This window comes from Daucus carota, chromosome 7 (genome assembly GCF_001625215.2).
Source record: "Daucus carota subsp. sativus chromosome 7, DH1 v3.0, whole genome shotgun sequence".
Classification (NCBI taxonomy): Eukaryota; Viridiplantae; Streptophyta; class Magnoliopsida; order Apiales; family Apiaceae; genus Daucus; species Daucus carota.
In genome coordinates this window covers 3,666,793-3,679,237 of record NC_030387.2, presented here as the reverse complement: position 1 = coordinate 3,679,237, position 12,445 = coordinate 3,666,793, and the positions used below count along the sequence as shown (strand labels likewise).

The following is a 12,445-nucleotide window of genomic DNA, read 5'->3' as shown; positions in this document are numbered from 1 at the left end:
ACATAATTCTATTCTGCCTTTCACCAACCCAACTACCACCGATTATTATTTTATCAAAAAAATCCTATTTATTGACAAATATATATCTGTAGCCGACACAGTAAATCATGGATATTTATAAAATTAACTAAAATTGGACAAACACAGAATGAAATAGCTCAAATAACAGGGTCACTCGTCTCAAATCCAAACAATGATCATCGATCGGTGCTGAATTTTACGTTATATCCACAGCTAATGTAACTGAAATATACAAATTTTTGAAGAAATTATTTAATGATTGAGAGTAAATTCTTAAGCACAACTTCTATAATCTTATCAATTTCGTAGAAACTTTTAATTATATAACAAAAATACTAAGTAATTTATTAGTTTTAATAACACTAGATATTAATAAATTATAAACAATCCTCTTGAGTATCATCTGATTTATTTTTTAACATAGAAAGCCGATACATTGTGGGTGCCTGCGCGCACTGACATGCTCTGGCCAGGAGTCATAATCGCAAATTCTCCTTCTTTCGATAGTCGAACATGTGATCAAGAGGATACGAGTCCTCTATTTAACCAGCTCAACCAATCCTTGCGGGGAAATGTCATAAAGTTGATATAGATTCTTTAAGATTTAATCACGATACTTCAAAATCTCATGAATTTTGGTGAAATTTCAAAAAATTTAAAATACACCGAGAAATCTCACAAAATCCATTATTTTATGAAATTCAAAAAAATCGACCAGTATCTGAATACCGTCAAATTTTAATGGATTATAAACAATCCCAATTGAATACCCTGATATTTTAAAGCACAATTTATAATCCTCATTGAATATTTATCAGATCTTGTAGTATAATTTAAAATCCCAGTTGAGTATCTTAAAATTTCAATAGATTTTAAACAATCTCAATTGAATTGAGAAAAAATATTTGAAATCCCAATTGAATATATCTTTTTTATTTCCGATATCAAACCTGAATATTTGAGGATTTCTTACATTCAAAATTAAAGAAATATCTGGAAAATCTGGATTCGATACGTTTTAGAATATGATTATGATAAGGCTGAATCATCCTCCTAATTTACAAAAACTACTCCGATGTGATACATAAAAATTATGACAAATTAAAATTCCGTGGGATTAAAGAACAACAACAAATAATAACATGATCCATAAAATTTACAAAAAATTATAATGGAAAAATCGTGCAAATACATTCCTATGGCTTATGCATTAATTTGGCCAAATCGATGAGTATGGTAAAGTTATTCAAACATTAACCAACATGACTAAAAACTCCCAAGTAAGAAAAATCACGATTGACCAAATCACAAATATGTCTAAAAATGACGAAAAATAAAAAGTTGGTAAGATAAAAGAGGAAGAGAAAGATAAGATTAATCAAGAATAAATAGCAAAAAAGCAGGCAAGTGACAGCCCAATACGAATAAGAAACCGTAAGACGTCCGCATTCATATTTTTACAACTCATAAATTCTTAACAAACCAACTGATCACCAACTCTATATAAATCAACCCCTGCACCCCCTCATCCCCTGCCCTGTTACATTCGAGTTAATTGCAATTTGCACCCGATAGTGCATGCGAGATTATATTAATTAGATGGGATTCGAAAGCATTTCGGCGAAGCTGGATGATCTTATACAGAAGGCTGGTGGCTGCGCCGTCGTGGACGGCGGTTTCGCCACGCAGCTGGAGATTCACGGGGCCGCCATTAATGACCCTTTGTGGAGTGCTCTTTGCTTGATCAAAGAACCTCATCTCATCAAACAGGTATGCATTGTTTTTATTATTTCTCTTGATTTATTGATTTTTCGAATTATTTATGTTAATTTTTACCGTTTCTAAAATTTTATAATGTGATGCAACAATTTTATGATTTCTCATGATAAATTCAGGTTCACATGGAATATTTAGAAGCTGGTGCAGATATATTGGTAACCTCTTCGTATCAGGTTAGAAACTAGCAACCCGGCGCCATTTGTGCATGATTTATGGACAAATATTATTTAAATAAATTTTTTTAAATGAATGCCAGGGAGATCTGGATATGGTTCTCGAATTTGTTCCTGAATATCTAGTTATTTAATTTGTATTAATATTTCGAAAAGTTAAATTTACTAATTATGTATGTTGCTGAAACTTTGGTGATTAGGCAACTCTTCCAGGATTTATAGCCAGGGGAATTTCTGCTAAGGAAGCAGAGCTGCTGCTGGAAAAGAGTGTAAACCTCGCGGTCCAAGCTCGTAACAAATTCTGGGATACTGTGAAAGATGCACCAGCTCGCAGTTATTACCGGGCTTTGGTTGCAGCTTCTGTTGGGAGCTATGGTGCTTATCTAGCTGATGGCTCGGAGTACAGGTACTTGGCACTTGCTAATTGCTATGCACATTTTTTACGAGATCTGCAGAATTTATCAGTCAAATATTGTTTGTGCACTCCAAATTTGAAATGCATATTAGAAGTTGGATATCCTTTTGTACCAATTATTTGTTCGGATAAGCTTGACATTGTTATGCTAAAGTGTTGAATTAATAAATTTAAAATTTATGTTCAGTGGAAATTACGGCCCTGATGTGAATTTGGAAAAGTTGAAGGATTTCCATAGGCGCAGGTTGCAAGTTCTGGTAAATGCAGGTCCAGATTTGATTGCCTTTGAAACCATCCCTAATAAACTAGAAGCTCAGGTATGCCCATTGTTACTTGACACTTGTTTCAATATTTTTCAAATATTTATTGTCTTATTTGTTTGTTTAAAGCTTTAGTCCAAGGCTAATAAGTATATTTAAATTGCAGGCCTGTGTTGAGTTGCTTGAGGAAGAAAATGTCAACATTCCATCATGGATTTGTTTCAGCTCTGTGGACGGAGTAAATGCTCCTTCAGGAGAGAGCTTCCAGGAGTGTCTTGAGGTATTAAACAAGAGTGACAAAGTGGCTGCAGTTGGGATCAACTGTGCACCTCCACATTTTGTTCAGAGTCTCATTCAGACATTCAAAAAGGTATTCATCTCTTCTTCGCTTCTGTATCGTAAATAAAATTTCAGTCTCGGGATATCTTGAAATAAAAATCCATGACAGGGCACATAGAAAATTTCTACATTATGAATTTCATTTATAAGTATAGGAAATGAATTAGCCTTTCGGTGATTGACCTGTACATCTTTTTACAGGTAACTGATAAAGTCATAATTGTTTATCCGAATAGTGGTGAAATATGGGATGGCATTGCTAAGAAATGGATGGTGAGTTGAACCTTTATTGTTTTGGTATTTCTGAAGATTTTTTAATTTTTGTTACAGACGTCTAGAACTATTATAATATTGACCATTTTTGAATCTGTGCAGCCTTCAAAATGCTTTGATGATGACAACTTTCAAGCTTATGCTGTGAGATGGCGGGATGCAGGAGCTAAACTGATTGGTGGTTGCTGTCGAACCACACCCTCGACAATCAGATCCATCTCCAAAGTGTTGAAAGAAAAACATTAATATCATATTGTAACTCAACTTTCTCAATTCTTTGGTTGTTTCATGCTGGCATTAACTTAAGAGATTCAATTTGAAGAAGGCTGTCCGCAAAATTTTGTAGACTTTTTGTTTTAGAAAGGCATTACTTGATTATTTTTGCTATATTTATAATTCAAGAAAGAATAAAAAGAATTGATTCAGTAGTTATCATCCAAATTTAACCAGAGTTATCAATTCTCATCAGTAGAACCGTAAGAGCTCATTTTTTTAAATTAATTTTTGAAGGTCAGCTTAGTCTTCGGCTTCTTTCCCTGTTTCTTCTTGAAGACTAGTTGGGATCAAATTGATTTTTCCTGGTTCCTGTACCAGCCACTAGTTGCAGAACACCTAACCTACCGATAGTAAATCTTAGAAAGTGATCCATTGTCAAATATTAATCAGCTAACAGTCAAATCTGGATTTATAGAAGTTAGAGTTGAGTGTATATCAAAGCTGTTTAGTTTATCGGGATCCTAAAATAAGTGCGGGGCTGGTTTGTGTTTGGAAGTCTGCAAATATGAATGTGGGATTCGTGGGAAGATTTTAACAAGTTTCTGGTTCGAGGTAAGAGCTAGTATAACTATGAGGATCTAGGATGGTCTTTTAAATATTGAGAGAGCTCTACATAGCTGATAAAGGGCCTAGAAGACCAAACACATCATCAATTCATCTGCCTAGCGCAAAACCTACTTAATTGCTTCTGCAACAATGTTATGTTCCCAGAACCCCGCTGCAGATGATCCATTATGTTTGCTTCTAAAACAAGTGACAATAGCCTAAGTTCATCATCTTTCTTACGAAATAGTTTAGCAGACCTTCAATAGTGAAACGGGGGTCAAGATTCAAGCAGTTGTTTTGCTGTCCTTGAAATCGCTTAAAAATGTAAGAGAAAGAAATAATCACCTTTCTCGAATTTGGTCAATGTCTTTGCTCCAGTTCTGGTAAATAAGATAAAGCAATCAAGCTGTGCAGCAGACCATCCTTTCCAATAATTTTACTATTTTACTCCTTGAGTCTGGACATGAATTGGAGTAAGGGGAAAAAGAGTTTTGATCACGAGTCCCTCATGGAATTTAAGATTAACCTATTCAAGTAGCATTGAGTATAACTGTCTACGAATCAACCAAGTTAACTAGCATTGAACAGAGAACTAATCGCGCTGGAGAAAGTTAAAGTTTTTGTTAAAATTGAGGATAGTAGAAAGTGGAGATAGAATCTGATTCCCCTGGCAGTTCAAGTTATTCATAGAAATGTCAGAATGGTGTATCCTTTCGACTTGGTCATCGAAGAGTACAAGATGATATTTTCTAAAACTTCATTCTTTGTTACTGCTGATTGATTAGCAAGAGCGGCCTATTCTCTAACTCGTTGCATCCCCAGAGAGCATAATGCTTCCCCCGAGCTGGAAACATTGTTATCTTTTCATACGAATTCATAATAATATTGTTTCCAGTTTTTCATTTTGAAAATAGTAATAATAACAACTTCTTGTGCAGAGGCAATAACTAAATTGTATTGTTTTGCTTGTTGCAGATAAAGTTGATTTTCTTCCATTTGAGCATGAATCCAAATATGATGATGGGAGCCCATTAGCAGACTCTGACAAAGTAAACTGCTTGAGGATATCTTATATCTCCTCTGTCTATAATCATACAAATAGCCAGTGTGAATAAATGTGGCCTGATAAAGAGATATCTGATAAGTATTGTAGCCCTTAAGCTCGACTTTTTGATTAGTCTATTTCTTATCGTATCATCTCTATTTCGGTTATTACATTAGTCTTAAACTACACAGACAGAGCTTATTCATCAACAAAGTCAGGCTTATATATTGAAAATACAGACAGAACACCAGTTATTTAGTCTCATTTTGAGAAAATTTTAATCGGGAACACATTTCCGAGATAAATTTCAAATTTCCGTTTCACTGGTCCGTAAAAAGCCGCGCTGATTAAATGCGAGTGTCTGAATGTATAATTCCAATTTTATAAAATGACAAACATTGATAGATCATATGGACAAAAGAATAATATGGGGCAACATGTTCGTGTCCTATTGAAGCCCATCGTTTGACAAAGTCCCCGTTTCATAGTTATCCTTCAATGAAAAGCCTATCTCTTCCCTGTTAATCACAGCCAAATGATTCCTTTTTCCATAACACATACCCATCTGATTGTTCCATCAATCTTTTCAAGGCCAAGTTAAAGAACCAAAATTTTAAGAAATCCAGAGCTAAAATACTTTAATATTTGTAAAATAACCAAAAATATTTGTTCCAAGATAGTTTTGGCTCCGATTTCAGTAGCGTCTCCTGTTTCTTCCTCTGAGCATATCTATTAATAGATGATGAACAAGATGGTCATTCGTAAGTCATGATTTTGTCATCTTTTATGAAATTTGTATGTAAAATTGTGATAACCATTATACTCCCCTCAAAGAAGAAAAAGGAACCCTTACATCAACCAAAAGGCAAGCATGCAGTTGAGCTTCCAAATTATTGTGCCGGTTTGTTTACAAGAAGCGGATGTTTAAAAGTTCTGGTAAATGCAGGTCCAGATTTGATTGCCTTTGAAACCATCCCTAATAAACTAGAAGCTCAGGTATGCCAATTGTTACATTGCACTTGTTTCAATATTTTTCAAATATTTATTGTTGTTTTATTTGTTTAAAGCTTTAGTCTAAGGCTAATAAGTGTATTCAAATTGCAGGCCTGTGTTGAGTTGCTTGAGGAAGAAAATGTCAACATTCCATCTTGGATTTGTTTCAGCTCTGTGGACGGAGTAAACGCTCCTTCAGGAGAGAGCTTCCAGGAGTGTCTTGAGGTATTAAACAAGAGTGACAAAGTAGCTGCAGTGGGGATCAACTGTGCACCTCCCCATTTTGTTCAAAGTCTCATTCAGACATTGAAAAAGGTATTCATCTCTTCTTAGCTTCTGTATCGTATATAAAATTTAGTCTCGGGATATCTTGAAATAAAAAACCATGACAGGGCACATAGAAAATTTCTACATTATGAATTTCATTTATAAGTATATCAAAGGAATTAGCCTTTCGTTAATTGACCTGTGCATCTTTATACAGGTAACTGATAAAGTCATAATTGTTTATCCGAATAGTGGTGAAATATGGGATGGCATTGCTAAGAAATGGATGGTGAGTTGAACCGATACTTTTTTGGTCTTTCTGAAGCTTTTCAATTTTGAGATACAAGTCCAGAACTAATATAATATTGACCATTTTTCGATCTATGCAGCCTTCATCAAAATGCTCTGCTGATGACAACTTTCAAGCTTATGCTGTGAGATGGCGTGATGCAGGAGCTAAACTGATCGGTGGTTGCTGTCGAACTACACCCTCGACAATCAGATCCATCTCCAAAGTGTTGAAGGAAAAACATTAATATCATATTGTAACTCATCTTTCTCAATTCTTTTGTTGTTTCATGCTGCATTAACTTAAGAGATTCAATTTGGAGAAGGCTGTCCCCAAAATTTTGTAGACTTTTCCTTTTAGAAAGGCATTACTTTATTGTTTTTGCTACATTTTTAATTCAAGAAGGAATAAAAAGAATTGATTCAGTAGTTATCATCCAATTGTAACCAGAGTTCTCCTCAGTAGCTAGAACCGTAAGAGCTCTTTTTTTTAAAAAATAATAATTTTTGAAGGTCAGCTTAATCTTGGGCTTCTTTCCTTGTTTTTCTTGAAGACTAATTGGGATCAAATTGATTTTTCCTGGTTCCTGTAACAGCCGCTAGTTGCAGAACACCTAACCTACCGATAGTAATCTTAGATACTGATCCATTGTCAAATAGTAATCAGCTAACAGTGAACACTGGAGTAATAGAAGTTAGAGTACAGTGTATATCAAAGCTGTTTAGCTTATCTTGATCCTTAAATAAGTACGGGGTGGGTTTGTTTTTTGAAGTCCGCAAATATGAATGTGGATTTGTGGGAAGATTTTAACAAGTTGTCGTTAGAGGTAAGAGCTAGTGTAACTATGAGGTTTTGGATGGTCTTTTAATTATCGAGAGAGCTCTACATAGCTGATAAAGGGCTTAGAAGACCAACCACATCATCAATTCATCTGCCTAGTGCAAAACTTACTTAACCTACTTAATTGTTTCTGCAACAATGTTATGTTCCCAGAACTCCGCTGCAGATGATCCATTATGCTTGCTTCTAAAAAAAGTGACAACAGCCTTCTTTCTTTCGAAATAATTTAGCAGACCTTCAATAGTGAAACGGCAGTCAAGATTCAAGCAGCTGTTTTGCTGGTCCTTGTAATCGCATAAACATGTAAGAAAAAGAAATAAACACCTTTCTCGAATTTGGTCAATATCTCTGCTCCAGTTCTGGTAAATAAGATTAAGCAATCAAGCAATCAAGCTGTGCAGATTGGAGACCTTCCTTTCTCATAGTTGTAGTTTTATACTCCTTGATTCTGGACTTGAATTCTAGTAAGGGGAAAAAATGTTTTGATCATGAGTCCCTCATGAACTTTATCTACGAATCAATTGTGTTTACTAGCATTGGAAAGAGAACTAATCTCGCTGGTAGCAGACATATCCCAAGTTAAAAATAAATATTGCCTCTATTTTGCTTAATAATTGCCACAAAACCTATCCTAGATGGCTTTCAGGTCTCAGCTCTGCTAAAAATTGAGGATAGTAGAAAGTGGAGATAGAATCTGTTTCCCCGAGCAGTTGAAGCCATTCATAGCAATGTCAAAATGGTGTATACTTATGAATTGGTCATCGAAGAGTACAAGATGATATTTTCTTTTCTAAAACTTCAGTCTTTGTTACTGCTGATTGGTTGCATCACTGGAGAGCATAATGCTTCCCCCGAGCTGGAACGTTGTTATGTTACGATATGGATTCATAATAATATTGTTTCCAGTTTTTCATTTTTCAAAATAATAATAACAACAACTTCTTGTGCAGAGGCAAAAATTAAATTGTATTGTATTTACTTGTTGCAGATAAAGTCGTTTTTCTTCCATTTGAGCAGGAATCCAAATATGATGATGGGAGCCCATTAGCAGACTGTGACCAAGTAACTGCTTCAGAATATCTTATATCTCCTCTGTCAATAAACATACAAATAGCCAATGTGAATAACTGTGGCCTGATAAAGTGATATCTGATAAGTATTGTAGCCCTTAAGCTCGACTTTTTGATTAGTCTATTTCTTATCGTATCATCCCTATTTTCGGTTATTATCTTAGTCTTAACCTATACACAGTCACAGAGCTCATTAGATAATCATCAAAGTCAAGCTTCTATTTTTAAAATACAGACAGAAGAGCAGTAATTTAGTCTTATTCTGAGAAAATTTTAGTCAGTAACACAGTTCGGAGAATAAATTTTAAATTTTCGTTTCACTTCTCTGGCAAAAACCGCGCTGATTAAATGCGAGTGTCTGAATGTATAACTCCAATTTTATAAGCAGACAAACATTGATAGATCATATGGACAAAAGAATAATATGGGGCAACATGTTTGTGTCCTATTGAAGCCCATCATTTGACAAAGTCCCCGTTCATAGTTATCCGCCAATGTAAAGCCTATCTCTTCCCTGTTAATCACAGCCAAATGATTCCTTTTTCCAGAACACATACCCATCTGATTGTTCCATCAATCTTTTCAAGGCCAAGTTACAGAACCAAAATTTTAAGAAATTTTAGAGCTAAAATACTTTAATATTTGTAAAATAACCAAAAATATTTGTTCCACAGATAGTTTTGGCTCCGATTTCAGTAGCCTCTCCTGTTTCCGCCTCTGAGCATAGCTATTAATAGATGATGAAGGAGATGGTCATTCCTGATTAGTCATGATTTTGTTATCTTTTATGAAATTTGTATGTAAAATTTGGGATAACCATTATACTCCCCTCAAAGAAGAAAAAGGAACCCTTACATCAACCAAAAGGCAAGCATGCAGTTGAGCTTCCAAATTATTGTGCCGGTTTGTTTACAAGAAGCAGAGGTTTAAAAGTAGCCTTTTCTTTTCTTGACCCGTTTGTATAAAAAAACTAGAAGTACTTATAAAAAGTTGTTTGTATAAAAAACCTAAAAGTACTTGTAAAAAGTTGATAATGTTAGCTTTTCTTTTCACGACTTTTACTTCTTTTCTCAACAGTTTAATAATTTGTAAGTCCTCACTTGTTTCTCACTTATACTCCACTTCTTTAATTTAAGCAAAAAGTCACACGACCCCAATTAACTAGTGAATGCCAACCATTTTTTCAAAATTGCCAGCAAAAGTACTCAAAAATATCAATTTCAAGACCGCAAGTTGCAAGGACACCTCAGTCTGAGATATTTAGCACTTTTTCCATATTCGTCCCAAATATCACCAAATACATATAAATGCGGAAAGAGATGGCGAAGGGGACCGCACACAAGACTGCAACTGCAATGGGACAATCAAACGAAAGTGTCCCTTTCGAAATCTAGTGTATAGAAGAATCGAGAGATTTAAAATGTATTTATATTCTGATCCATAACGATCGAAAATCCTGAGATTGATAATACAACCAATGAGAATTCAGATTCCTGGATAACCTTTAAGGCTTAGCCAATCAGAAAAAAGGCAACCCCGTGAATAATTCATATACTTTTTAGATGAAAAAACTGCATCAAATTATACGGCATTATAAAGAGCAAATATTTATCATGTGTCACACTCGAAGTCTTACCTCGATTCAAAAGAATTCCTCGATATTATGAAGTTTCTACCTAAAGTACCATTCGAATCCCCACATTCATGTCTTATTAGCTAGACTTTGTTAACTAGTTGAATTGGTTATTTCTCGAATTCTAGAAAAATCTTCATTTGTTGAGTAGATATTGGGATATTTTTGATTCGGTTCAAAAATATATAGAAAAGTTCGACTTTTTTGCTTTCAACGAAAGTTGAAATGGAGTCCGAAAGCTCTATAGCAAATGCAGTTGGTGGCAAGACGGCTAGAGCCTGTGATGGTTGCGTTAAGAAAAGGGCTCGTTGGTATTGCGCGGCTGATGATGCTTTCTTGTGCCAAGCTTGCGATGGCTCCGTCCATGCTGCGAACCCTTTGGCTCAACGACACGAAAGGGTTCGCCTTAAGACGGCATCAATGACACAGTTGTCACTCGAGATACCCTCGTGGCACTATGGTTTCACTAGAAAACCTCGAACCCCGAGAGGGAAGCATCATCACCGGCACAAGTCCGAGAAGCTGACAACAAATCCTGTGCATTATGAACCTGAAATAGTTCCTAATAACGAGAACTTGTCTGAAGAAAATGATGAGCAGGAGCAGCTTATTTATAGGGTTCCAATATTTGACCCTTTTGCTGCTGAGATGTCTCTTTCGGATACGTCTACCGAAAGTGTGACATTACGAGCAGGAGATGATGATGGCGAAAAACATAAGGTAGGGTTTTATCAATCCGACATGGATCTCGAAGAATTTGCTGCTGATGTGGAGAATCTATTATGCAAAGGGCTTGATGATCAAGAATCATTTGACATGGAAACCTTAGGGTTTTTCAATTCCCGAGGCAAAGATTCGGTCGAGAGTCCTAGTACTTGGTGCGCGGGAACTGTGATCAAGTTCGAGGAAGCTGATGAAATAAAAGACAGTGCTATCGTGAATTACCAAATAGAAGCTGAGATTGACATGACAAAGGAAACGTTTGAGCTAAATTTCGACGATTATGACACGCCAGAAAATAATTTTGAGGAGGATTACGAGAAGGCTGGAGGATTCGGTAATGTCATAGATCAGCTGAAAGAAGAATGTGAAGCGATGGAGACTAATGTCGAGGAGAAGAAGAGCAAGATTTTATTGGCACTTGATTATGAAGGTGTCCTCGCAGCATGGCCGGAACAAAAGTCTGCATGGATGACTGGAGATCGACCGCAGCTTGAAGATAGTACCTGCTGGCCCGACTGCATGGTACGCACATATCCTTTATTATAATACCTGAGTCTACCAGAATATCCAGTTAACCAATAAAAAAATGAATTATTTTAGTACCAGAGGTCATTCCCTAAGTTTTAGACCAATAATATTTATTATAAATATTTCACTTACAATTTTTGAACACTGCTCGCGATTATATTTAGTATATGAATAATTTGTTGATGTCGATGATTGTGTGAAATGCGCAGGGCGAATGTGGAAATGTTCATGATAATTATGCAAGTAGATACGGTGAGATGGGCGGATTAAGGATGTTGGACGGCGGTAGAGAAGCGAGAGTGTCAAGGTACAGAGAGAAGCGACGAACCAGACTGTTTTCGAAGAAAATAAGGTATGAGGTGCGAAAGCTTAATGCAGAGAAGAGGCCGAGAATAAAAGGAAGATTTGTTAAGCGAGCAAATTTTCTGGCCGCGATTAATTAGTTAACCAATTCGTCGAATCGACATTTACTTTAGTTTGCGTTGGAGTAAACTAGAAATCAAGTTATCTTGTAATGAGTAAGATTAATGAACCTGCAATTTTCTTCAGCTCTACTAATATACTCTAATGTAATTATCATAGCTCTGGGTTCAGTGTGACAACTTCCACCGACGCTATGATATTTAGATGAGTTGATTACGAACTTCTACCGAAGGCTATGATATTTATAAGATGAGTTGCTTACTAATATATAGCATTAGAAATTCATCATAGTTTACGAATTACTGGAAAGTTTTTGTCAGCTGCAACATAATTGTCGACTATAATTGAGTCAGTACACGTAGTAAGAGCAGATAATGCAGAGACTATACCAAAAATGCCTAAATCACAAAACTACCTCCTTGGTGCTACACTTATGTTATCCTCTTTCTCGTATGTAAACACTTAGAGCAAGTTCAACAGCTGCCCTATTTAATGTCCTAAGTCATAATATAAGGCACTTGATTAAAAATATTGATCAATAGTGTCGTAGTG

At 35.6% G+C, this 12,445-nt stretch overlaps 3 protein-coding genes across 4 annotated transcripts; all 3 read left to right on the top strand.

Moving 5' to 3' along the window:
* Positions 1–1,538: 1,538 nt before the first annotated feature.
* Positions 1,539–3,685, top strand: LOC108196489 (homocysteine S-methyltransferase 1-like). Its single transcript, XM_017363790.2, has 7 exons — positions 1,539–1,791; positions 1,917–1,973; positions 2,174–2,379; positions 2,576–2,705; positions 2,815–3,018; positions 3,189–3,260; positions 3,363–3,685. Exons 1-7 carry the CDS (start codon positions 1,621–1,623, stop codon positions 3,504–3,506), a joined length of 984 nt encoding a protein of 327 aa, XP_017219279.1. The 5' UTR covers positions 1,539–1,620; the 3' UTR covers positions 3,507–3,685.
* A 1,874-nt stretch (positions 3,686–5,559) lies between these two features.
* LOC108196490 (homocysteine S-methyltransferase 1-like) lies at positions 5,560–7,109 on the top strand. Of its 2 annotated transcripts, XM_017363793.2 has the most exons (5): positions 5,564–5,888; positions 6,074–6,123; positions 6,232–6,435; positions 6,605–6,676; positions 6,777–7,109. In XM_017363793.2, the coding sequence occupies exons 1-5, from the start codon at positions 5,867–5,869 to the stop codon at positions 6,921–6,923; spliced, it is 495 nt and encodes a 164-aa protein (XP_017219282.1). In that variant the 5' UTR covers positions 5,564–5,866; the 3' UTR covers positions 6,924–7,109. The 2 variants fall into 2 exon arrangements, with proteins under 2 accessions (XP_017219280.1, XP_017219282.1); XM_017363791.2 differs by having other exon boundaries at positions 5,560–6,123.
* Positions 7,110–10,206: 3,097 nt separating this feature from the next.
* Positions 10,207–12,156, top strand: LOC108196488 (zinc finger protein CONSTANS-LIKE 16). The gene is made up of 2 exons (XM_017363788.2): positions 10,207–11,464; positions 11,680–12,156. The coding sequence occupies exons 1-2, from the start codon at positions 10,445–10,447 to the stop codon at positions 11,911–11,913; spliced, it is 1,254 nt and encodes a 417-aa protein (XP_017219277.1). The 5' UTR covers positions 10,207–10,444; the 3' UTR covers positions 11,914–12,156.
* Positions 12,157–12,445: the final 289 nt, after the last annotated feature.